At 45.2% G+C, this 26,591-nt stretch overlaps 2 protein-coding genes across 2 annotated transcripts in view; one reads left to right on the top strand and one right to left on the bottom strand.

The window, feature by feature from the left end:
- Window positions 1-25,898, top strand: part of LOC109282665 (mucin-16-like) — a 46,750-nt gene extending 20,852 nt beyond the window's left edge. Inside the window, exons 26-59 of the mRNA XM_059720019.1 lie at window positions 1,423-1,595; window positions 1,820-1,846; window positions 2,153-2,295; window positions 2,400-2,467; window positions 4,181-4,353; window positions 4,578-4,604; window positions 4,910-5,052; window positions 5,158-5,243; window positions 6,256-6,419; window positions 7,064-7,090; window positions 7,851-7,996; window positions 8,099-8,166; window positions 9,222-9,394; window positions 10,133-10,159; window positions 10,427-10,572; window positions 10,673-10,740; window positions 11,027-11,199; window positions 13,327-13,353; window positions 13,632-13,780; window positions 13,870-13,937; window positions 14,694-14,866; window positions 15,565-15,588; window positions 15,772-15,914; window positions 16,015-16,082; window positions 16,524-16,696; window positions 18,471-18,622; window positions 19,859-19,926; window positions 20,728-20,882; window positions 21,439-21,602; window positions 21,765-21,832; window positions 22,577-22,752; window positions 22,860-22,904; window positions 23,884-23,963; window positions 25,137-25,898. Of these exons, the coding sequence (XP_059576002.1) occupies window positions 1,423-1,595; window positions 1,820-1,846; window positions 2,153-2,295; window positions 2,400-2,467; window positions 4,181-4,353; window positions 4,578-4,604; window positions 4,910-5,052; window positions 5,158-5,243; window positions 6,256-6,419; window positions 7,064-7,090; window positions 7,851-7,996; window positions 8,099-8,166; window positions 9,222-9,394; window positions 10,133-10,159; window positions 10,427-10,572; window positions 10,673-10,740; window positions 11,027-11,199; window positions 13,327-13,353; window positions 13,632-13,780; window positions 13,870-13,937; window positions 14,694-14,866; window positions 15,565-15,588; window positions 15,772-15,914; window positions 16,015-16,082; window positions 16,524-16,696; window positions 18,471-18,622; window positions 19,859-19,926; window positions 20,728-20,882; window positions 21,439-21,602; window positions 21,765-21,832; window positions 22,577-22,752; window positions 22,860-22,904; window positions 23,884-23,963; window positions 25,137-25,235 (3,664 nt within the window). The 3' untranslated portion in view covers window positions 25,236-25,898. The remainder of the gene's footprint in view (window positions 1-1,422; window positions 1,596-1,819; window positions 1,847-2,152; window positions 2,296-2,399; window positions 2,468-4,180; window positions 4,354-4,577; window positions 4,605-4,909; window positions 5,053-5,157; window positions 5,244-6,255; window positions 6,420-7,063; window positions 7,091-7,850; window positions 7,997-8,098; window positions 8,167-9,221; window positions 9,395-10,132; window positions 10,160-10,426; window positions 10,573-10,672; window positions 10,741-11,026; window positions 11,200-13,326; window positions 13,354-13,631; window positions 13,781-13,869; window positions 13,938-14,693; window positions 14,867-15,564; window positions 15,589-15,771; window positions 15,915-16,014; window positions 16,083-16,523; window positions 16,697-18,470; window positions 18,623-19,858; window positions 19,927-20,727; window positions 20,883-21,438; window positions 21,603-21,764; window positions 21,833-22,576; window positions 22,753-22,859; window positions 22,905-23,883; window positions 23,964-25,136) is intronic.
- LOC102569169 (uncharacterized) overlaps window positions 1-26,591 on the bottom strand; it is a 233,301-nt gene that overhangs the window by 159,176 nt on the left and 47,534 nt on the right. The window lies entirely within an intron of this gene.

Genomic DNA, 26,591 nt, shown 5'->3' with positions numbered 1-26,591 from the left:
CCCACCCTCATGGGCGGAAGGGCCCTGCCCATTCAGCAGCAGCTGCTGCCAGTGCTTCAGGCTTCCCCCAACCCACTGGCTTCAGGGAGCAGGTAGGGAAACATTAGGGGTGGGAGTGGGGCTGCAGCTGGGTGGGAGCGTGGGACTGACGGCAGCTAGAGTCCACACCCAGGGGTGTGGCGGCAGTGTAGAGCCACGGTAGCTTGTGTGTGGGTGTGAGAGAGTTGGGGATGTGAGGAACCCCACCCCACACACTCTCCCCATGGTGTGCAACCCTAGTAGGGAGCGACAGCAGGGCTGCACACTGCAGAAAGCAGTGCAGCCCCTGCCGGCTGTCTGTATAGTGGGTGCTCCCCATGCTCGTGCTGCCGGGGAGGGAAGCCCCACGCTCTGGAGCCGGCTGCCTTCCCCACCCCAGCTGGCTCCAGTGCCTGGGGCTTCTCTCCTGTGTCTCACCAGTGTGGGGAGCGCTGGTGATATGGACAGCCGGCGGGGGTGCGCTCCTTGATGTGATGTGCTGCACTGGCCGGAGCCACGCCCCCCGCCGTGCAACAGCCGCGGGGCTGGGCCCCCACACCCCTCCCACTTTCTCACACACCCTACAAATACAACACACCCACGCCCTGCCCCCACAACCACCCACATGTACATAACCAACAACATACCCAACACATAGCCACACAGTCCCACATCCCACTATACACACCCACCCCAACTTCCAGCACACACACACACACACACACACGCTTCACGATACACTCACACACTCCCAGCCATACCCCCACCACACTATATACAAGACTAAGAATTTATTTTGAGTCCTTATGCAATCACCTCTATATACACTATACAAACACAAATGATGACAAAAATATTTTTTTTTTAGGAAAATTAGAATATGCTACAGTAGGTATTTGAATTTTAGTGTATGATTTTGTTTTTCTCTAGTTCTAAAATGGCAACCCCCCCCCTGCCAAAACAAGTATTTCTGGGGTCTAGGGTTAGGGGTGAGTCTTCAGGTCCCAAGATGGTGACCAGGGGGCAGGGTAACCATCAAGGGATGGGGCTACCCATGTGGCCCTTCAAAGCTCACCAAACCTTGTTAAGTGGCCCTCCCCCCAAAATAATTGCCTGCCCCTGCCCTACACCTTACTGCTCCCTCTGGGCCTAGGGTTAACACCTGTGAAACAGGGCCAAGTCTTTCAAATCGCATGGGTCAAGGGCCTTGCAGAGTTGGCTCATGCTCCCTTGGGACACACTGCAAGGAAGCAGGAAGCGAGTGCGGTTTACATTTCCAAAATGAAAGTTGGCATGTTCATGCCGATGTGATGCAGAAAATGCTAGGAAACTAGGGAGAGAAGGAATCTGTGCTGGAGAGCTGTCTGAGTGCAAAAATATCACCTGGGGTCTTGGCTTTTGCAGACTCGTGAGGGACGGGGCCAACACCGGGGTGGATGCTGCCTGCACCTACCGAAGCGACTCCACCAGGCCCCCGTTTGACAGAGTGCGTGTTTACCATGAAGTGCGCAACAGGACAAATGGCGTCACCCAGCTGGGCCCCTACACCCTGGACAAGGGCAGCCTCTACATCAATGGTAGGCAGCGCATTTTGCAGCACTGGGCTCGTGCCCTTCACAGGATTGCCTGCATAAATCCACAAACCGTTTCCCTGCATGTACCCAACGGGGCTATGAGCATCCAGAGAAAAGGAAGTCAGCACAGAATAGAAGCTCACCTTGCAAGTCTTGCTCTTCACTTGTCCCTCTTTTGCTCCTGTGCCTCTCTAGACTCTTCTCATGATTTCCCTTTCCCATTGCAGGCTATAACGAAGCACCAGCTCTTCCAAGTGAGTATATGTTAACACTGACTGTTCATTCAAACACAGACTCTGGGAAGCCACACAGTCTCACAGCTGGCACCCAAGCTGGTGGGGGATGTATGGGTTTGTCTGGACCTCTGCTGTCCGGATACCCAAGTAAATGGGCCTGCTCCTGAGAAGGGTCTCCCATCTCCTGATGTCAACACAAAAGCCCATTGCCCGCAGCACATCCTTGACCCTACAGAATGGGACATCTCTTCCCATGATGGGGCCATCTCCTCTGGGGACAGACTGCATGTTACAATTGAATGGTTATTCACTTTTGCTTTCCAGCTACGCTGCCTACTACAACGTTGGCTGCAGCGGTCGAACACTTCACGGTGAACTTCACCATAACCAACCTCCGGTACACCTCAACGCTCGGAACTCCCCATTCCCAAAAATTCAATGCTACGGAAATAATCCTGACTCATTTGGTAAGGGAAAGTAGCTGCAACCTTTCCTGGGACAAGCCCTGGGGGCCACAGTCATTATGGCCCACCTCGCAGGACCCTCACTAATGCCATCCTCTTCTTGGCAGCTTGATCCCATCTTCCGGGAGAGCAGCATCGGCCCCGCTTACATGGGCTGTCGGGTGACAGCTTACAGGTGAGAGCTTGGGGCTGGGTAGGTGCCCTCTTCAGTGTGGTCCAGAGGCACACTCACGGTCCTCCTCTTTGGCACTGTGATGGGGCCAAAGTGCATCCTTTGTGCATCACAACCTCTACCCCAGCTTTGGGCAAATTACAGCTCATGGGCCAAATCCAGCCTGCCGGGCACTTTCATGAAGCCCGTGGTGCCAACCAATGAATTGTACCCCACCCAGGCCTTCTGCCTACTTGGGTGGGAGTGAGGCACTCATGCATACAGCCCCCACAACATACCCTATGGCACCTCGCCCCCACCCTCATGGGTGGAAGGGCCCTGCCCATTCAGCAGCAGCTGCTGCCAGTGCTTCAGGCTTCCCTCAACCCACTGGCTTCAGGGAGTAGGTAGGGAAACATTAGTGGTGGGAGTGGGGCTGCAGCTGGGTGGGAGCGTGGGACTGACGGCAGCTAGAGTCCACACCCAGGGGTGTGGCGGCAGCGCAGAGCCAGGGTAGCTAGAGTGTGGGTGTGAGAGAGAGTTGGGGATGTGGGGAACCCCACCCCACACACTCTCCCCATGGTGTGCAGCCCTAGTAGGGAGCGACAGCAGGGCTGCACACTGCAGCAAGCAATGCAGCCCCTGCCGGCTGTCTGTATAGTGGGTGCTCCCCACGCTCGTGCTGCCAGGGAGGGAAGCCCCACGCTCTGGAGCCGGCTGCCTTCCCCACCCCAGCTGGCTCCAGTGCCTGGGGCTTCTCTCCTGTGTCTCACCAGTGTGGGGAGCGCTGGTGATATGGACAGCCGGCGGGGGTGCGCTCCTTGATGTGATGTGCTGCACTGGCCGGAGCCATGCCCCCCGCTGTGACCCAGAGCCATGAGTGCCCCACCTGCTGCGCCCCCCACACCCCTCCCACTTTCCCACACACCCCACAAATACAACACACCCACACCCTACCCCCACACATATACATAACCCCCAACATAGCCTATTCCCCCCACACACCTAGCTACACACCCCACCATACACGCACACCAACCCGCACCATAAACAGACACACTCACCATACACCCCTTATACCCCACCATACACACACAGCCACGCCCCCACGCCCCCCACACTATATACAAGAGTAAGAATTAATCTTGAGTCGTTATACACTATACAAACACAAATGATGACAAAAATATTTTTTTTTTAGGAAAATTAGAATATGCTATAGTAGGTATTTGAATTTTAGTGTATGATTTTGTTTTTCTCTAGTTCTAAGATAGCAACCCCCCCCCCTGCCAAAGCAAGTATTTCTGGGGTCTAGGGTTAGGGGTGAGTCTTCAGGTCCCAAGATGGTGACCAGGGGGCAGGGCAACCATCAAGGGATGGGGCTACCCATGTGGCCCTTCAAAGCTCACCAAACCTTGTTAAGTGGCCCTCCCCCCAAAATAATTGCCTGCCCCTGCCCTACACCTTACTGCTCCCTCTGGGCCTAGGGTTAACACCTGTGAAACAGGGCCAAGCCTTCCAAATCGCATGGGTCAAGGGCCTTGCAGAGTCGGCTCATGCTTCCTTGGGACACACTGCGAGGAGGCAGGAAGCGAGTGCGGTTTACATTTCCAAAATGAAAGTTGGCATGTTCATGCCGATGTGATGCAGAAAATGCTAGGAAACTAGGGAGAGAAGGAATCTGTGCTGGAGAGCTGTCTGAGTGCAAAATATCATCTGGGCTCTTGGCTTTTGCAGACTCATGAGAGATGGGGGCAACACCGGGGTGGATGCTGCCTGCACCTACCGAAGCGACTCCACCAGGCCCCCGTTTGACAGAGTGCGTGTTTACCATGAAGTGCGCAACAGGACAAATGGCGTCACCCAGCTGGGCCCCTACACCCTGGACAAGGGCAGCCTCCACGTCAATGGTAGGCAGCACATTTTGTAGCACTGGGCTCATGCTCTTGGTAGGATCATCTGCATAAATCCACACACCGTTTCCCTGCATGTACCCAACGGGGCTATGAGCATCCAGAGAAAAGGAAGTCATCACAGAATAGCAGCTTACCTTGCAAGTCTTGCTCTTCACTTGTCCCTCTTTTGCTCCTGTGCCTCTCTAGACTCTTCTCATGATTTCCCTTTCCCATTGCAGGCTATAACGAAGCACCAGCTCTTCCAAGTGAGTATATGTTAACACTGACTGTCATTCAAACACAGACTCTGGGAAGCCACTCAGTCCCACAGCTGGCGCCCAAGCTGGTGGGGGATGTATGGGTTTGTCTGGACCTCTGCTGTCCGGGTACCCAAGTAAACGGGCCTGCTCCTGAGAAGGGTCTCCCATCTCCTGATGTCAACACAAAAGCCCATTGCCCGCAGCACATCCTTGACCCTACAGAATGGGACACCTCTTCCCATGATGGGGCCATCTCCTCTGGGGACAGACTGCATGTTACAATTGAATGGTTATTCACTTTTGCTTTCCAGCTACGCTGCCTACTACAACGTTGGCTGCAGCGGTCGAACACTTCACGGTGAACTTCACCATAACCAACCTCCAGTACACCTCAACTCTCGGGACTCCCCATTCCCAAAAATTCAATGCTACGGAGAGAATCCTGACCCATTTGGTAAGGGAAAGTAGCTGCACCCTTCCTCAGGACAAGCCCTGGGGGCCACAGTCATTTTGGCCCACCTCGCAGGACGCCTCACTAATACCATCCTCCTTTTGGCAGCTTGATCCCATCTTCCGGGAGAGCAGCATTGGCCCTGCTTACACGAGCTGTCGGGTGATGGCTTTCAGGCGAGACCTTGAGACTGGGTAGGTGCCCTCTTCAGTGTGGTCAAGGTGTGCTCGCTGAACTCCTTTTTGGCACTGTGATGGGGCCAAAGTGCGTCCTTTGCACATCAGAACCTGTACACCGTACCACTCTGTCTGTGCCAAGGATTAACTCTTGTCAGATTAAGCCAAGTCTTCGCAACTGTATGGGTCAAGGGCCTTGCAGAGTCAGCTCTTGCTGTCTTTGGACACAATGTAGGGAGGCACCGAGCCAGTTCAGTTTACATTTCCAAAATGAAAGTTGACAGGTTCATGCTGATGTGATGATGAGGGAAATGGTAGGGCACGAGGGACAAAGGGAATCTGTCCTGAACAGCTAGAGAGCACATAAGATTCGCTGGTCTCTCTGCTTTGGCAGACCCATGAAGGGCGGGGACAACAGTGGGGTGGATGCTGTCTGCACCTACCAGAATGACTCCACACCACCCCAGTTTGGCAGTGCGAGCTTACCATTAAGTGTGCAACCGGACACATGGCATCTTGCTGGGAGTCATTAGTGAGTTAATTATCATTACCATCAGTCATGTGTCTCTCACCAGTCACTTCCCCTACAGCTGAATCATTGAGATAGCAGTACTGCCCAAGTGGGCTGTGAGGATATATTCATTACTAATTGTGAGGCACTCTAACCATGTCACACCAAATGTGTCATGCAAGATAGATAACTGATGTATTATCAGTGTTTATGTTAGTTTGAGGGGGAATAAATATTTCTGTAGGTTATTATTTTTCTGAAAAGAGATGTGTATTTGCCCATTACTGATGTCTGATGGTTCCAGAAGTTAACTTCTGGTCTATGGAGTATTGAGGGTTAGACTGGGTGACTGGTCCGTGAGGGCATCTTTGTCCCTAAAAGTAGGCAGAGGAATGAAACAGAGATTGAGATATTTTTTATCATTTTCTAAGTTGACATTTCTGAGTTCATAAATGTGTAAGCACACATGCAGGTTTCTTAATTCAAGAACAAATATGCCGTTGTCTCCATTTTTCACAGGACTAGGAACGATATCCACGTAGATGCTGTCTGCACCTACAGACGTGACTCTACAAGCCTCAAGTTTGACAGAGTGAAGGTTTATCAGGAGCTGAGCAACAAGACAGAGGGCATCACCAGATTAGGTCCTTACAACCTGAACAACACCAGCCTCTATGTCAATGGTAATAATTAATGACCCACTGGTTTTTATTGCTGACATACATACAATATTAGGAACCGGAAACACAATTTAACACGTTGCAATATAAGCAATTTAAATTGAAGAGATACCATTCACATTATTCATGCAGCCCTTTCCTATCCTCTGTGCTCCCTGCTAATGTGTACCCTTGCCATCCAATTAACTTACACATCTGCCGGGGCTTTATCCCTTAGCTGTTATCCAGCAACTGTTAGCTTTCTGTATAACAAACCAGTTATCCAAGAGGCATGAGACAGTATTAGACTGAAAAGCAGTAAAATCTTCCTGGCCTGACTCTAATTAGAACTATTTTCAATGTTTTTGGTCAGTATTTTCAAAATGTGGCCTATATTTTTAACCAAAATACCTCTGGTAGAATATATGATAGAATAAATATCGAATACAGAGAGATGGGATTGAATAGAAACAGTATCTGAATATGCTGACATCTGGGCATGGTCTCAAGGGTGGACCATGGACTGAAGCCCTGTGGCTATGTGATAAACTTGTTGTTTTTAGCTCACTGATTTGAGAGAGGTTCAGCCACACCTCATTTCCAACACCACAGCTTCATTCTCCAGGTTCCTAGATGTCTTTATAAATTTTTATTCATTTATTTTCCAGGTTATAATGAACCACCCGTTGTGTCAAGTAAGTATCCTTATGCATCAAATCTTATTAAAGGCAGTAAAGGAGTGATGCTGTAGCCATGATGGACCATGAAATCTGTGAGAGGGAAGGATTTTTGTGGGTGATCATTTTGCCACAAAAATCCTTACCTCTCGCATAAAGGCAGTGAAAATGTTTAAACTTTAGAAAGTTCACATTTAGCGACAATCCTTGCTTGGGACCCAAGAAACCCTAATTTACAATGTGTTTAACATTCCCTTCTCTAGAGAAGTCCAACAGGAGGCTACAACATTTAAGTACCACTAAATCACTGCATTGGTGTTGCACTGCAATTCAATCTCCTTCGACACCAGCATTGCTAAATAAATGAATAAAGGGTCAAATGTCTATCCTGCTGTAAAGTGGAACATCAGGCCAGCGTGATAACAGCACATGAGCTTTTATGGCTAGCGATGCCGCTGGCTTCACATTTGGCTGACCTGGAATCCCTAGTCCAAATGCGCAGGTACCCATTCACAGCTGGATCAACTCGTAGCAGGTCTAAGCGCCAGTTTGGTTTGACGCTCAGATTCATATACCTGGATACATATGTCAGATGACTTCACTCTTCTGCTCCCTTGCCCTCCACCCCAGCAACATTCATAGCCATGAAAGACTACCATTCAATGTTGAGCATATCCATTCCAGTAGCGAAGTGCTATCTTAATGCATCATTGCTGTAGCAAGAATGTCATTATTTGCTTTCTAGTTATGACTGGCTTTATGCTTTTCCTTTTTGCAGCAGTCAGGCCGGCTACAATTCCAATTCCTGTAAAAGATGAACGTTTCACAGTGAACTTCACCATCACCAATCTCCTTTACAGTTCAGAATTTCAAAACCCCAGTTCTAGCAAATACAATGCTACTAGAAACACTCTGGCCCACATGGTAAGCCCTGGTGAATCACACCCCTCTATTTCATTACAGTATGTTCAGTATTTTGAGTTTGTTTTATTTCTTTTGACTTCTCTATCAAATCCTTGTTGGCAGCTTGACCTTCTGCTCAAAAACAGCAGTATTGGCCCTACCCACACTGGATGTACAGTAGTAGCATTAAGGTAGGCATCACTTGCTTAAGAATTCATTTTGTTACATAAGGCATTAGAGACTTGTTGGCTAACAGACATATGTAGAGCTATTTCCTTACTATTTAAATAATCCAACACTCTTGGCCGTGCTTTGTAAAATTCGTAGCAATTAATTTTGGCCACAAATAAATTTACGATGCATAGCAACCCCCAAAGTTGCTTTCCATACAGAGGATCTTCTTCTGATCTTGCTTACACTGAGTTTACCCTGCAATAATCCTACTTACTCTGAATTTATGTCCCATGAGACAAAGAGGAAAATCAGACCTTGTGTGCTTGAAAACAAATGCACATTGAACTTACTGGGCGCATCTACACGTGTCCCTGACTGCGCAGTAGTACTGCACAGTCCTGGTGGTGCATGTAGGGTGGCCATCATAGAGGACAATCCGGTTGTCTTCTATTGGTACGAAACCAGACGCCTTTATGTCCTCTCTTCAAGAGAAAAATAGAGGACGTAAAGGTGTCCAGTTTTGTATCTATAGAGGACAAAGTAGCAGAAAACCAGCATGTCCTCTATGATGGCCACCCTAGGTGCATGGGCCATTTTCCACCCTACCGTGCAGTAGCAATGAGTTACTGCGCAATAGTGGCGGTGTCCCAGTTAGTGCCCACCAATGCTACGAGCTACACAATGTAGCTTGTCGCTACAGCAACATAGTCTCGTGTAGATGGGCCCACTGAGTCTTCACCAATCCAAGCCTAGTCCTCATGACTTGGGTGAAACTCCACTAAAGTCAACAGAAGTTTGCACCATGATAAATGGGAGAAGAATCTGACTTTGACTTAAGTTTTAATGGAGATTAATCATGGGCCAGAAAATGATTGCCCTAGTTGCATATCATCGCATGAATGTTACATTACAGAAAGCAGATGATTTCATTAAGTACTTCTAACATTGCTTTACTACATTGTAAGGAAAATCCAATCACACAGTAGCTATAGTCTAAGTGAACTTGAATAAACTAATGACCATGATTGCCCTTCACATCTGCCAAGCTGTAAACAAGTATCTGATTTCTTAGATCCGTGAAGAATAGCGATGACACTGGCGTGGATGCTGTCTGTACCTACAGACACAATCCCACAGCTTCCCAGTTTGACACAGTAAAGATTTACCATGAGCTCAGCAACATGACAAGAGGCAGCACCAAGCTAGGACCCTACACACTGGATAACAATAGCCTCTACGTCAATGGTAAGTAGCACATCTGCTTTGAACTGCCATGAAACTTGCCCTCTACTCATGATTTGATACGAGTTGAGAGAGGGAATGAAGAAATTCTAAAAACATGACAGCAATTGCAAGAAAATCTGAACAGCAGCGTGACAGCAAGTGTCGGTCAATCAGAAGTAGCTTGATTTCCAAGGTTGTGATCTATGTAGTCTTTTACTTGTACTTTGGGCAGGGGGGGAGATTAATAAATGGTCAGAATCAAAACTAAGCCTGACTATGACCTTAGCCCAGAAATCTAGTATAGCTCCAAAACTCCAGATTACTAAAATGTATCACTGGTCAGAAGACCAATACGAGAATGAGGCACCACTGAGCACAAATCCCATTTATGCAATCAAAATAATGTAGGATGTAGGCCAGGGGTGGGCAAAATGCGGCCTGGGGGCCAGATGCGGCCTGCCAGGCCATTCTATACAGCCTGTGGGACCCCTAAAAAATTTAGAAAATTAATATTTATCTGCCCCTGGCTGCCTGTCACATGGCCCTCGATGGCTTGCCAAAACCCAGTAAGCGGCCCTCCGCCCAAAATAATTGCCTGCCCCTGCTTAATGTAAATTTATAGCAAGCCAGTTATCGAGTGAGTGCTCTTTTTTAACACGCCCACCCAATATTTCTCCCGTGACAGAGTAAAGTATTTTTGTGTTTTGGTGATAATATTCCTTGTCCTCTTTCTTTCTCAAATATTCTTTTTTTCCCCAGGTTATAATGAACTACATCCTGCACCACGTAAGTATCTTTAAAGTATCAATGCACATTAAAATGTTGGGGACTTCCTCTTGTTAAGTAACAGACTATGGAAAAGCTTGGAGATATATTGCAGCTTTTATAAAATAATGCTGACAGAAGCATCTGGCACACTTCTTAAGGGACTGTAATTTTTGTATTCTTGAAGGCACCTGACAAACCAGTATATGCCACTTCTATTCCATCCTTTAAGGAGGAAATTCAGGACTTACTTTTTCAAACAATAAATCTCCTTAAATTTCCTTCCAGCTGTGAACCCAGATAAAGAAACTCCATTACCAAGACCAGAACACTCAACATTAAACTTCACTTTAACCAACCTCCGATTTACTGTGGATCTGGGGAAGCTAAGTTCTCCCAAATTCAGTTCTACGGAAAAAATAATGTGCCATTATGTAAGTCAGACACACACATCCTGGCTTGACTCAGTTCATGTAATACATCTGATCTCTCTCTTTTGACATGACATACTCAATAAATATTGTTCTTCACCAGATTGGCCTTCTACTCCAAAAGAGCAGCATTGGCACAGACTATATTGGATGCAAAGTAGTGGCTTTCAGGTGAGAGGCATGTTACGGGAAGGTTTGGTTCCTTATTTTTCTAAAGAATTGCTTCCTCTTCCCGTTCTATACATTAATATTCAACACAGTCACTTCTCTAGGCTTTGAAACATTTGTCTTGTTGGAATGGATAACTTCATCAATGTGCCTTAATTGATGTCATTCAGAACGTTAATTTTAATTTCTGAGACCCTTCATCGTCTCTGATAATTTGTCTATTCCTACATTAGAGATTAGTACAGAGACATGAATGACGGATTCAAATGTAAATTTTCTGATTCCCCAGGTCAGTGAAGAATAGGGATAACACAGGAGTGGATGCCATCTTCAGCTACAGAAATGACCCCACAGCTCCCAGGTTTGACAGAATGAAGGTTTACCGTGAGCTAAGAAACATGACAGATGGCATCACCAAGTTAGGGTTCTACACCCTGGACCGCAAGAGCCTCTACGTCAATGGTAACGAGGCAGTTTTTATTCACTTTCATAGAAAATGTCAATGATGTCTCATTTTGATATTGATCATCTTGAAAATGGCATGAAAAGGTTTAATAGCCCCCAAACCCAATCCCCCCCCCCCCCACAATGATGGGGTCCATGCTGTATGAATAACTAAATTATTCCAGTAAAGAAGTCATATTTCTGATTTCTAAAGTGATAAAAAAGCATGTTATTATTAAATACATATTAAAACACATTGGCTACCTGCAGACATTTAAAAAAAAAAAAAAAAAAGAAAAAAGAAAAGTGCTTTACCAGCAGAAGCAGCATGTTACTTTGACCTGGCTCCATAGCTTCTATCTAGATCAGGCGCTTCAGTGGGGCTTTTGAGCACTTTTATCTAAAGCTGATTCAATCAGCTATTAGATACAAGTGCCAAAAAAGAACCATTAAAGCATCTGATTTATATAGATGTCAAGTGAGCCGAGCCCAACCAATGCACTGCCTGATCTGGGCATGTGCTGGGCTCGGCGCAGGGCACACAGAGTTTAAAGTAAAGTACCATTTTGGTTTGGTTTTTTTAATGTCTGCAAGCAGCCATTGTGTGGTAACCCTGCTAAATGTAGTGGAAGGATTCACTGACAGCATTCTTTCTTTCAGGTGAGAGCTATATGAAAACCCAGCTCTAAAAAGAATTCATCATAGCCTTAACCCCATTCCTGTCCAACACAGCACTCTAGGTGCCTGTACATGAGCTGGGAGACTACTTCAACATGCTGTAATTATAGCACATGCTAATTAGCATGCTCCAACCAGCCTTCACGTCTCATGTATCAGCATTCCTGAGCTTCAAAATGGTGGCAGGGGCACTTTAACTAAAGCTTGTTCAATGATTTAATAGATTTCATAGACATTAGGGCTGGAAGGGACCTTGGGAGATCATCAAGTCCAGCCCCCTGCCCCAAGGGCAGGAAGTCAGCTAGGATAAATATTTAAATTTATCTTTAGATAAAGTGCCCCTGCCTCCATTTTGAAGCACAGGGATGCCGATACACAGGATGCTCTGCGTGCTTTAATTAGGGCAGCTCTTGGAGCCACTCTAATTAAAGCACCCTTGGAGCACATGTAAAAATGCCCACTAGGCTCAAACAGAAGTGCAGCTCCCCAGTCCAGCTCACAGTGCTTTGCAGAAAGCGCCATGAGTTAGACTACTCTCCCCAAGCCACCACATGTTAGGAGGATAGAGGGTTAGCTCCAATTCAGAGTCAGTCCAGGGGGAGAGGCTGCATCTCTGTAGCTTCTCTCCCCCTAGCTCTGTCTCTGCCTCACAGATCCGATGCTGTCTCAAGATGGGTGGAGAAGGCAGGAGAGGGAGGTCTCTTCTGGGTGTTCATGCTAGAGGTGGGGATGGGTGGATTGAAGTCCTCAACCTTCAGAGGGGGGCTCCTATCTACCTCCCCCCCCACTCCAAAACATCTGGGGAACCCCCAGACCAGACCTCCCTCCTTTCCCTTTCCCTCCTTCCATTTTGAAAACAGCACCAGGAGCAGAGCTGGGCTGCATCAGCTGAGCCCTACTCCTGGTATGCGCAGACACAAACTAATGAAGGCGCTCCATTTTGGAGTGCCTTCATCTGAACCCTTGCAATAAGGGTTCAGATTGTTGCAGGATCGGGCCCTTTTAAAGTGGCCTGCAGCCAGGCACTTGTGTTTGGTCACAGCTGTAGACCACTTTCTGAAGCCAGATTGGACAAAAATAGTCAAGTCTGTCTGCTCCTCTAATTCTGACTTAACCTATTGCACGCACTTTGGACCTATTGAAGTCATTTGAACTTAAGCATCTCATCTTTAGGCATGTGCTATGTAGCTTACTAAAATAGAATGGATGCTGATAGCTGGAATTCAAAGAACTGGGCACATGAAAGGAGATCCTCAATACCCCACCACAGGCTGCAGGAAATCACATCTTTTAGATGAGAGATAAAAATCAAGGTCAGGGCTTTTTATGATAGAAAAGACACCTGTTTCTATGAGTAGGACCAAAATATAATATGGAAAGTTTGGTTTCCTTCAGATCCTTCAGTTTCTGTTCCTTCCCCATCATCCTTCTAGCTTAGTCTTAATAACTTTTCCTTTTCCTTTCCAGGTTACAATGAACTATCTACATCCCCACGTAAGTATTCTTTAAGAACAGATGCATGTAAAAACACCGAAAGGGCATTGATATCCAGGTGCTGGCAAAAACTGGTTGTGGTGAAAGTCAGATTAATCCAGACATCCTGATGGATCTGCAATACCTACAGAAAGCTCTGATGGAACCAGAATCTAGGGAGCCATATACTCTAAGTCATGCAATTTACTTTCTCCCTCCGCTGCATTCTTCTCATTTGTGTTTTATGGAGCTTTCCTTCTCATTTTCTATCTTGGGGATTTTCTGCTTATCTCTTCCAGCTGTCATACCACCCACTACAAAAAGCCCAACACCAACAACACAGCAGTTCACGTTGAACTTCACCATAACCAATCTCCGATTCACTCCAGATCTCGGGAGACCTGGTTCTCCCAAATTCAGTACCACAGAGAAGATAATGCGTCATTTTGTAAGTCTAAGTCACATTCTCCTCTTCCTCATGGTTTGGTTCTCTCTTGCTCGCAATGAGATGGCCTCATGAAATCTTTTCTTTGTCAGATTGAGCCCCTGCTCCAAAACAACAGTACTGGCCCCAACTACCTTGGCTGCAAAGTGGATGCATTTCGGTAAGAACGGTATCATTGGGAGGTGAACTGTAATACTAGGGGCTTACTCAAATCACAGAAATCCCCAAATCTGGCACTGCCCACAAAAATCGGGCACTACCTGCAAACTCTGTGAAAGAAAAACAAACTTACTGAAAACAAAGGCTGGATCCCCAGTGGGATTGGCTAAGAGGGCAGCCTATTGTGCAGCCCTACCCCTCCTCACCAATTGGCGGAACCAATCAGTGGTGAGAGGTGGGAGGGGGGGCAATGGAGCCTCTTGGCCAATCAGAGGTTGGGGGGACACCATGATAAACCCTAAAAAATGGCAGCTGGTCCAGAATCTGCCCACAAAATGGGCCACCTGCATCCACAGGTTGGGTTTGTTTGGCAACCATTGATCCTACTAGATTATGGTGTATGCATGAGAGGTCACCAGACCGTTGATCTGGATGCCTAGGCAGGAGTTTTGGAGGAGTGGAGGCTGCCCAGACTTTCCGTCCCAGCTTTAGGTCACTGAGACAGAATCCAGAGGTCAGACCAAGTCCAGGTGTTTGGTGCCTCCATCCTTGAGTTGGGTAGACCCCTATTTATTACACCCTAGTACAGAGATTTCATCTCAGTTGCCTGACATCTTAACATTTCCTCCTTTGTTTTTGTACGGCAGTATTCACAGATCCAGCTAGTGCCAACAGCGGCCTTGTATGCTGTATCACCCAAGTAGATAGGGGTCACTTTTAACAGACACTTCATTAACAGATTCTTCTGATTCCCCAGGCCGGTGAAGAATAGGGATAACACTGCTGTGGATGCCACCTGCAGCTACAGAAATGACCCCGCAGCTCGTCAGTTTGACAGAGTCAAAGTTTATCGTAAGCTGAGCAGCATGACAAAGGACATCACCAAATTAGGACACTACTCCTTGGATAACCGCAGCCTCTATGTCAATGGTAACCAAATGATTGTCTTCCACCTCCTTGTGGTGCTCTCCCAGCACTTTGCTTAGCATGTGTGAAATGACTACGGGTGAACCCCAAAGTACACGGGGGAGAATTGAGTTCATAGCGCAAGGAGATGGGCAATCTGAGCCACTTCCAAATACTATAATTGTGAGCTCCAAAGCCAGCAGATTTCTCTGCCCTCTCTGGAAACAATCCTAGAAGAAGGTGAATTCCCAGGAGGTGGAAGGGGGTATGAAATCCATGGACGTGCAAGAGACAACCTGCTTGGACCTTAGGCCCCAGGTCATAGGATTCTTAGACATATGCTTATCTCAGGCAAAGCTGCCATCCCATTGAGGTTCAAGACATAATGCATGTGCTTAAATGTAAGCATGCGCTGAAGCGCTTTGTCACTTTATAGCCCTATTTAGGGAAAGCGAATAAGATGACATAAAATCTAATCTACAATAAATACATTTATTTATAGCAAGTAATAAATTATTTAGGAACCCATTGATCTCTTTAGAGTTTGGCTTCTAAATTGCACGAGCACTTCTGAATATTTCACCATTTTTCAAAACTGATGTAGTCAGCGTTCCCAGTGGTTCACTCCTGTGCCATCTCTTTTGTTAGTCCCATTTTTCCTTCTCTTTGTGAAGAGCTCCGATTCTTAAGGATCATTTCTTTTTTTCTTTCTTTCTTTCCAGGTTACAATGAAGTGCCTGGATTATGTAAGTGTTTCTTTTTCCAAATTAATTCATACAAATAAATTGACAAATGGTGGAGGTTACTGGGGGACACATTCTCCAGAGCACTATTCTAGTCTTGAGATCTGATAGGACTCAGAGTGTTTTTGCGGGCAAAGATGACTTTTTAGATGCTTTGACTGTAATCTTCTCTCTCCTTGATCGCAGACCCGAGTCTAACTACCCGACAAAGTCCAATGGCTGGGCATTTCACGCTCAACCTCACTTTAACTAATCTCCGATACACTGCAGACCTGGGGGTACCAGGCACCCAGAAATTCAATTCCACGCAGAGCATGATGAAATATTATGTAAGTCTAACAGAGCTACGTCTAGCCTCGTTTGCTTGATTGGCTCCATTGGTGCTCCCCATCCCCGAGTGACAGACTCAAGAATTTTTTTCTTTGACAGATGGACTCTCTGCTCAGAGACAGCAGCATAGGCCCCATTTATACAGGATGCAAAGTGATGGCATTTAGGTAAGAGTCCTGACATGGAGGGCGTGCTCCTACTCCTTTCTTTGACATTGTAATTAGGCCAGCCTGCCAGCTGTTGCAAAGCAATGCATTATTTACTGAAACCAAGATACTCATCCCAGCTGTGAACCTGGCTACAAATTTGTATAATTTAGTTCTTCCTAGTTATCTTCTTTATTTATAAAGGTAATACTGAACTTGCAAAGCATGGCAAATAAGCCTCCAACGTTGTTAAACCGTAATGACTTCAACTTGCTCCTTGTTTTGTGAATTAAAAAGCCTTATAATACAGCAACTGTGACTGTTCAGCATCCTGTAAAATGAAGATTGAAGATCAATTGTGCCTAATGATTTCTAAATTTCCCTGTCCTTCATACTACCATAAATGATAGTTGATATTCTGCAATTTGTCATCATTGTCCTGAAGCCTCTTTGATTTTCTAGGTCTGTTAGAAACAGCGATGACACGGGTGTAGATACCCTCTGCAGCTACAAAAACAACCCTTCGGTTGCCAAGTTCAACAAAGTAGAAATTTATCATGAGCTGAAGAGCAAGACAAAGGGTGTCACCAAGTTAGGAATCTATACCCTGGAGAAGAATAGCCTCTATGTTGATGGTAAGCATATGCCAAGAACATCTGAAGTAGCGCATGGGTAATTTAGAGCCTATAATTTGATTTAATGAACCCTAGACTCAAGATTTCCAACAGCATGTGATGAACTTCCCCTTCAATCGATGGGTTCTAGTTTATGGGAGCTCCACAGACCCAGCATTAAGTCCAAGGGAGTCAGGCAGGTTGCTGCTATCTTGGGAGTCTCTTCATTGGCTTCCAGTGTCTTTTGTAGGACTCCAGACGGTTGAGTGTAATTACATGTCCCATTAGTTAAATTACGCTTGCCTCATTTCTCATATTTCTCTTTGGACTCTATACTTCAGTCACTGATGTCTCTTAAAAACTATAATATTTCCGTATTTAGTAAAATATTCACCGTGGGAGAAATTCTAATATCACCAGGCTCTCCTGGCCATCTTGGAAAGAACACGTGCTCAACAATTCGGCTCCTAGACATCCCCGGATCATTGTTACTTATGGACTTAACTATATTCAAAGAAATAGCCTAAGCGGGACCTTAACTGCTGTGTTTTTTCCTTCTTTAATACTTAATGTGATCTCACAATCTGTTGGATTGTACTGTACGCTCATTTTGTACATTCACCTTTGCGAGGCAAAAATGACCTCAATTTCCTTGGGTTCTTCATTTTAACTCTTCAATTAACTGTGACACACTTCTCCCCTGTGCCACTTGGCAGTCTTCTTGTTCAGATGCAACTCCATGTCACCCTACTTCTGCAACATAAATGCTAAAATATACGCATCATTCAAAGTCACAGCCATGCTTCTGTAAATATAGTGTGTGAGAAGTATAGTTATCATCCAAGGAGTTTGTCAATTAATGCACTTTATAAGTACTTTCGGTTGCAGAAAACACACAATAAATGTCCAATTTCCAACCGCACAGTTATGCTGGCTAAATGCCACCAGTTGTCTTTTAGGACAGTGCTTCTGCAACACAATAACAATAGAAGGGCCTTGGATGGTGCTTTGTTCTTCTGGTAGTCACTCATAACTGAAGTAGTCTCATCACACATATGAGAACAGATTCCCAAAAAATACCACAAGCAGAGACCTTCTAATTAAAAAATAAATGCTGGAGAAAGATTTGAAAATACCGAAGATTTTTAGCTAGTAGTCATGAAAAAAAGCTCACTGCTATATTCATCTGGAAAGAGAGTAGTTCGCCCCGTCTGCCTGAAGTCAGTCAGAAGGCTGGGTAGATATGCATCTCTATAGACCAACTAAATAAGATACATATATAGTGCGCACATGCTTTCATGAACCCAAATTCTCTTCATCAGATGCTGTGAAAGGACACGCAGAAAGCAGAGTATAAGAAGGAGAGAGCTATTACAATACAGAAGACAAATGAGGGGAGGGAGAGAGAGCAGGGAGGGGGACAGTGCTAGGAGAGAGAAGCAAATGAGCAGCAAACCTATAGAATAAAGGAGAGTCACAGAAGCTATTCCAGGTGATGAAATAAAAATCCAGGGGCCTTGTTTAAATCATACCTAACACTGTCCAGTTTGCAGAAGATTTCTTGTTTTGCAGTTTCCCATTCAAACTTTTTTTTTTTTAATTTTTTTGCCCCATCACAGCAACACTGAGGTCAGCAATGAAGTGTCCAGGGAGGTTGAAGTGTTCTGCAGCAGGCATTTGTGTCTTTCTTTGTGCATTAATACAAGCCAAAGTCATATTTCTTTTAGTTATTCATCTAAAACTGCTGTTCAAGACAAACATACTTGACCACCCCCTTTCCCCCTTTTTTATTTAGGTTTCCACCTCTCAGAAACAGCTACTAACAACAACCCGATGCCAGTCGCTGTGGGCTACCAGCTCGGTTTTAAAATAATCAACGAAAAGCTAACCAACCCAGACCCAGCTTCTTCAGAATACCAGAAGCTGCTGAGAGACATCCAACAGAAGGTGAGCGGTTGCATTTTAGAAGCGATGGTGGGTATTCTGATTAAATTTTCACAGCAATGTTCACAAAAACTCTTGACAAATTTCTATTGTTAAAATTGGAAAGATCAAAAATGGTGTGGGGGTTGTTGGGTTTTTTTTAATTATTTCTAATTTCACAAAAAGTTTGACCAGTTCTGCTGTTGCCACTCACCATAGCTCCCCTGTGTATCATAAAATAATACAAAAGGTCTTATGATTTGTTCAAATCCATGTGGTACCAAAGCTGTTGTAGTATTGTAAGCTCCTGCCGAAGCTATGGATTGTGTAGAGCCAATCCATTAAAGGCAGCTTTCTGTAAGGGGGCAAATTTAGGAGTAGATACAAATTGCTCCCAAACTCAAGAATACGGGGCAAATTTAACTCACTTGTAAAAGCGTGTACATTGATCCCTTGCCTTGCACTAGATCCAAAGAGGGTATAAATTTGGTTCTGACCCAACTAGGAAGCCTTTGTGGTTTAGCTTAAGCAGCAACATTTCATGTCTTTAGTGGCACAAGTTGCCTATACACAATACGGTGTACATTGGCCAAGATGGCCAATCATACAGTCAAATCAACTGATCTTCCACATTGGGCGAGGGCCGTACATGCAGTTAAGATGAGAGAAGCATGGAAAAGTAGGGCTGGAAGGATGCTTAGGAGGTCGTCTAACCCAGTGGTTCGCAACCTTTTTGTACCAGGACCCATTTGTAAACATAGATGACCAGTCCTGACCCGCTGCCCTTACCCCGCCAGTGTGTGGGGCATGGGCAAACAGCCCCTCGCAGGCTGAAACTCTGCCAGCCTGCAAGGGAAAAACCAGTTTCCCACATTTTTCTCCTATAAGGAGAAACCATTTTTTAAACTTAAAGTTCACGACCCTTTCATCTATTCTCCCAACCCATTTTTGGGTCACGACCCACTGGTTGAGTAACGTTGATCTAACCAACCCAGACAAGCGTTTGTCTAACCTGCTCTTAAAAATGTTCAAGGATGGAAATTCCCCAGACAATCTGATCCAGAAGATTACCTGGAGAAGCTGCTAAACTTAAAGTCAACTTCTTAGAATTCAAAGGGATTTTCAAAAACCAACCAAAAACCTCTTACAAGATCTAACTTTCAAATATAAAATCAGTTGCAACTTTCTACTACCCGCAAGCCTCAAGTACATGGTCATCCCTCATTAATGGTGATATCTACGGTGGGATTTTTATTTCAGGTTAACAACATGTACCATCAGAGCGCTGTCCAAGATAAATTCCAGTATTGCAATGTCACAGGCCTGAGGTTTGTATTACAATCCAATCTTGGTTATTAAACACCCCAGCTGCTCCCCCAACTCCCCAGTTCTCATGCTCCCTTGCTCAGGGCCAATTTCCTTTAGGATCTCGTGTTTGAAATTCTGTTCGATTCATGCCTTCTCTGAAAAAAAACTCAAGGCTTCCCCAAATCATGCCGTTACCTCTTCTCTCTCATAAATATGCCATGGGTTTAAAATAACTGGGAGTTAAATTGAGAAATAACTGGGAGTTAAACCCAGAAACCATCCTGTAAATGAACTCAGTTGGGTTGTCTGGACTCAAGTTGTGAGACCCATGGAGAAGGCAGAGGCTGAGCAGTCTCCAAGACCGGGCATGTACGCAGCGTGGTTCTGCTCACCCAGGTGCTGCTACTGCCAACAGTCTGGTTCAGGGGGTCTGTGCCTCTCTTACCTCTAGCTAACTGGTTTGAGGCTGCCCCAGTTTGGTGGGAACCAAAAATCATAAGTATGCCATGGCTGGATTAGGGGCTCCCATCTCCAATTCCCTGTACACAACTGGTTACTCCCAGCAGGCAATCTCGTTTGAGATTTTCTACAGGATTTAGGAGTCCAGCTCCCATTTTCAAAAGCTTTGGGCACCCGACTCCCTTAGGTTCCTGTGAACATCCCAGTCTTTGTTGTTGCTGACAATCTCAGCAAAGGACGGGATTGAATGGATCAAATACGTCATTACCCTCCATAGTTGGGCCATTCGCCGGGGGCTTGAGAAAGAGTCTTTGCAACCTTCAGGCAGATTTATTTGAGAGCCTTGATTTCTCTGCACACAGGATTGGATCCGTAGTGGTTGACTGTCATTGTTTCTTCAAACCGGCACCCAACATCAGCAACGCGGTTGTCGAAAGAGCATTTCAAGATGGAACTAGGAATGCAACTGCCAACTGGCTGGGAGCCAGCTACCAGCTGCAGGGCATCTCGGTGGATGGTACGTTAACACTAAGATCCCGAATGCCCACCCCCGTAATCCAGATCCTCTAAACAAATTCCAAAATCCCCACTTCCAAGTCCTTTTTATAACACAAATTCAATTCCATACTTCCTTGAATGGAGCCAATGAGTTTCCAGAATGGCTCTGTTAATTTATGGTGCACCAAGTTTGACTCGCTCTGCCACATCGGGTCAGCAATGACATATTCAGTCTTTAATTGTTAGACATGTCTTTACATTTATTTATTTTTTTTAATAAAATCCTTTTTATGGACACATTCTAAAATAAATGAGGGGATGGATTTTACTGATGTCAAGCTGGGGTTTTCCAAGGGGTTTAGCACCCAAATACTAATTAAACTCAAACTCAACTAATTCTATGGGGGTCTTTCAAGATCCCCAGCCTTAACCGACTTGTCCCACAAAGCAGTTCTGCTCTATTAGGTCTTCATCTAGTTTATATTAGACCTAGTTATATCAAGTTTTAATTAAACTTCTTCACAAGTTTATATTATGTTGCGTTACTGCATTGTGTTCCTGCTCTCTCCCCTCAGTTTTAGTCACCGACTCAATAACTGGTTCTTATAACTTGCCAAGCAAATATGAAAAGGAAAATTTCAAGCTGAACTTCAGCATCACCAACCTGCCCTACTCACCAGAAATGAATGATCCCAATTCACTGAGGCATCAGTCGAACAAGCAGCAGATTGAAAAAGAGGTAAAGGTCTACGTGTCCGTGATAAAGTTAATTCTGGTCCCACAGAGGTTTGCCATTGACTTTAAAGGCAGCGGGAACCAACTCCCTTGTCCTGTTTAAAGATAACCGGATAGATCCATCATTTTGTTCAGATTCCAATAATCTTTTTATTTCTTCCCTCAGCTTCAGGACATTTTCAGAAAAAGCACCCTGAAGAACTACTTCATTGGTTGTACAGTACAAAACTTTAGGTAGGTCCCCTCTTATGCATTGTATCATACAGAATAGCATTTCTGGTAATTCTTCTTAATTATTTACTGAAAACTGTATTCAGAAACCTATAGTTTTTTTGGGGGGGAACCCCATTGGTTTGTCTGCCAAAACCTCAGTGCACTAAAACAGGCAACTAGGAAAGTTTCATATGAGGCCCTAAAACCATCACATTTGTGCTCACTCGTTTGCTATCCTTCTGCAAAAGCAAAAGGTGCTCTTTTTTTCTGAGAAAAAAAAAATGATTTTCACTTGCAAATAACCCAAAAGCAAAAATAAATCACTTAATGTTGGCAATCAAATTCAAGTAGCTTCACAAAATCAGCATGAAAGCTGACCAGCCCCAGCCAAAAATATGCTCATTCATCCTTCTCTACGATCTTAGGGGATGATAAAAAAAAAAAAATTAAAAAAAATCAGGTGTTTGACTTGTCTATCAGGAAACTACCTTCTCCCAAGGTAAGTGAATGGCTGAAATAATGGAAGGCTAGAGTTAGGAGTTCCTTCCTCTTTGCCAGAAGCAGATGTTATGCGAATTGTGAGAACTGGCCAATGCTAATAAAACATTGCTCAGACATCTCAAAGCTGGCCTTTACATCACTCTTTCAATGACAGTCCTCCCCCAGTTTCATACTTCCCATCTGTCTTGCTCAGTGCATTCGCTCCCAACGGTCTCGGCTGTGCTCATCTCCCAACCATAGCGGTCCATGGTTTTTCTTTTCCAGACTCATCTCTGGGAAAAGTTACACGGGGGTCGATTCCACCTGCGTATTTACACTGGACCCTTACACGAGGGCCTTCAGAAAAGAAGATGTGTACGAGGAGTTCAAACAGCTGACCCATGGACTCACCGAGCTAGGATCTAGCTACAAACTAGACACGAACAGTTTGTTTGTTAACAGTGAGTAACATTGGACTGCATTGAGAGGGAGGTTATGCCTGAATTTTTTTTTTTCCTATTTCTTAATGTCTTCTCCTTTCATTTACAAGTTGCCATTTCCTTTCCAGATTATTCTCCTCTCAACACAATGGCAGGAGACGCTAACAACTCTGGTAAGTACTTTCAAGAAGGGATTTGCATTAAAGCTGCTGAATGTACTTAGAGCCAGGCAGAGTTAAATACACAACATACACAGAGATTGATTTGATGGCAAAGGTGTAGAAAACTGGGTCTCCCTGCAGACAACCAGTGCACAGCAATGGCAGGAAAGCCATTCTGCCTATAGGAGGTCACACATGAACATCAAACAATGAGGATACAACTCAAGAAAGTTTTTTCTAGACATCTTGTGCTAATACAACTTCAGCACTGCAATGTTTGCACAAAACATAAGAGGGTGGCGAGCCGGGCCACAGCATATCTGTACGAAAAGAGATGGGAAACTCTCACATCATTCACTGCAGTTCTACTGCTTATCTGTCAAACCAGGGGTGCTCAACCCTTGACTCACAGGCTAGATCTGGCCTCTGGTGCCCTGGCAGCCAGCCTACGGGGCTCCCATCCCCTGGGATTGTGAGGCACGTGAAAGCAGGGCTCCGGGAAGGCCCTGCACCAAGAACTCGCATGCATGCAGCCGAAGTGGGGTGCGACCGTGCCATCGGATCCATCCCTGGGTAGTAGAAGTACATGCTTCACCAATGCCACCATCCATCTCGCACTTCTAGAGAGGTCCAATTAGTGACAGAGTTTTCCAGGAGCTGTTCAATCTTTGGTCTGTTGGCTGCAATTTGCCAACACAGGAGCCAGTTGGCATCAGTTTGATGCTAGCATTTTTGCCCTAGAAACTTGGTTGGGATCCTGACCACATTTCCCACAGGCCCCTTGCGTATCAATCCAGTGCTAACAGCTCTTGTGATCGATCTAAACTGCAGTCAGAGAAGCCCAGATTTCCCCCCTTCCTTCATTTTCACAACTCCTCTGTGCTGAATAGCATCCTTTTAATGGAGCTGCAGATTTGGCTTGGCATCTTATGCCATGGACCAAAATGACTGCAGTCTCAGAGATCTGTAATGTGTCCTTTTGTCCTTCCAGAGTTATCATACTGGGAGATAATCCTCATCTGCCTTGCCGTACTGATTGGTTTTATCCTCCTCCTCTTCCTGGGCTTCTTGGTAAGTGGCTACTCTGCTGTGCTGGCTCCTCCCATTTACAAATACTCTTGTACCTCATTGGCTGGGGAAGTACAAGGGGGGGGGAAGACAAAATTGGACATTTGGATTGATGTGGACATAGCAATGGAAATTCCTACCGGTGAATTGGGAACAGGAGCAAAGAGTGAACTCAGAGTAGGTTGAAACATGGACTGGAAAACAGTCAAGGTTTGGGGGCAAATCCTCCCTGCGTCACATATGTGGCTTTCATGAATGACGTGCATTCGGCACCGGAGTAAGAGAAAAGTGCGACCCATAATTGGCTTACTGGGGGAGACGATGGAAGAATATCTCCATGGACATGGAGACATAGTTTTATAGTTTTTAGGGGCTAGAAGGGCCCTTACAGATCATCGGGCCCAGGCTCCCTGCACTCGGGCAGGAAAGACCGCTGGGATCAGATGACCCCAACAAGATGGGTGTGAAGACACGTCTTGAAGTTCGCCAAGGTGGATGACTACCACCTCTGGGGGGTAGATAGATAGATGGATATGGCAAAAGAAAGGAAAGTAGATGTGATGTTAGCCCCCAGAGGACAAGACAGCTGTATTTTGGGGGCTTCTTTTCCTTGCTCTTCTTAAAAATGTGTTTGCATGTGCCAGTAAATCCCTGCACAATGATTAGGACACAGAGGTAATGGGGTACAGAAGACAAGGAACAAACAGAAGATACCCCTAACTCTAGGGATTGCACCGAATTCTTCCCATTCACAGACTTTTATGAGCATCCATCAAGGACAGGCCTGTGCCTCTCTGCATCCCATACAGAATGGGAGCAGATCCTTTTTTAATCCTTCACTGAGGTTAATAGTAATAGTTTCAGGGTGGAGTGGAAAGCATCTTCTTTTTACTGTCCCGTCTGCTCAGCTCTACAGCTAGTTTTTGTATGATGCACTTAGATGAAGAAGTGCCGCTTAGAAAACATCGCACGATTGTAGTCAGATGTACAAGAAGCGGCCTGACAGCCGTTCAGACCAGCAAGCTGAGAAAAGGTCTCGGGGTTGCAACTGGGAAGCTCTGCCCGAGTCGTAAAGTGGGAATCAGGTTATCTATTCACATCGTGAAATGCTTGGCCTCAGATAAAAGGCAAGAGGAAGGATCGTGCTTTTCTCATTTGCGTTGCTCTTTCCACTAGATTGCCTTTTGCCTGCAAAGGAAGGGAAACATGTACGAGGTCCAACAGGGCATGTATGGAATCTACTTTCCACATCTGGACTGGAGGAAAATGCATTGAGGCAGCACAGAGATGAACTCCGGGTCATCAGAAGCATACTTCTCAATGAGGGAAGAAAAAAAATATATGTTTACAGCTTCTGGAGCATTTCTCCCTACTTGTCCCGTAGTAAATTATGAGTGGCCTGAGACAACACCTTTCTCTTTTATCTTAATGCAGTAGGTCTTTGCACTTCAGCAATTATTTTATACCGTGGACAACTGCCAGCAATGCAGTTGTATTAGGAAAAAGACATTTATTCATATTTTATGCACTGCGGTACTTCAAGCAAATATCTGAAAAATAAATAAATACAACGGTGAAGAACTGTAGGGCAATGCAGCCCAGAGGGCGGCTCAGTATTATGTTTTTTGGAAGGAGCTTAAAATGATACTAACTTATAGTATTTTAGGAAATGACTATCGGACATGAATGAAACCAAGATAAAGCACTTTAAATGTCACTCCTGGCATTAATTAAAATATAAAATTACTTTTCTCATTTGTTTTAAAATATATACAAATATATATTTTCAATTATAAAGCAAGAAAAAACACAGAATTAAAGATGCTTTGATAACTGTAATGCTTTGTGGATTTGTGAAACAGTTGCCCTATGTCTTTCAATCTGTGGTATAGCATCCATCCTGAAATTAATAAAGAAATAAATCGGGGATCATTCCAATGAGACTGGGAGTTTCTTTTATTTAGCACCTAAATATCACTTTGCGAAGCAGGCTTTTGGCTGGGTGCCACAGCTGCTCTGCTCAGTAGTCCTTTGGGCAGGCTTCCCATAAAAGAAAATGTTTAAATATGGCCCTAACTAGCCTTAGAAACCCTCTAGACCATAGTTTCTCAATCTGAGGCGGCACTTTAAATTCCCCAGTAATACTTTGGTGTACAGCACTGGGTTCAGCTCTCCTAGCTTTGGCCAACATCACCTCTAGCCCGGGTGTAAAAGGTGGCAACCCTACCCACACCAGATCAGACATCTGTCATATCACAACCTTATATACACAGCCCTTCTTCCAACATATGGCACACATTAGTCTGTAAATTTAAAATCCCCTGGAAAATTCAGAATTTATTAAAATTTTCAGAAGTTAGAGGGTACTTGCTACTTAAAAGATTAAGAAACACTGCCCGAGACGGTCCTGATTTAGAGCTATCTGAATTGCTTGGTAGGCTGAACCCAGTCCAAAGTGCATTTTAAGATAGCAAAAGCACCTTTCTTCATAGGCATCGCGTGAACTCCCCGGGGTATAGATTCTGTACATCTTGATGTCTTCAGATGTAGACTGAACATGCATCTGTAAGACATGCTTTAGGCAAATGACTGGGCTCCTTCCCTAGGTGACACAGTCTGTGCTATACAGAA

The sequence above is a fragment of the Alligator mississippiensis genome, chromosome 16 (assembly GCF_030867095.1).
Source record: "Alligator mississippiensis isolate rAllMis1 chromosome 16, rAllMis1, whole genome shotgun sequence".
Classification (NCBI taxonomy): Eukaryota; Metazoa; Chordata; order Crocodylia; family Alligatoridae; genus Alligator; species Alligator mississippiensis.
This window is presented reverse-complemented; position numbering and strand designations above follow the sequence as displayed.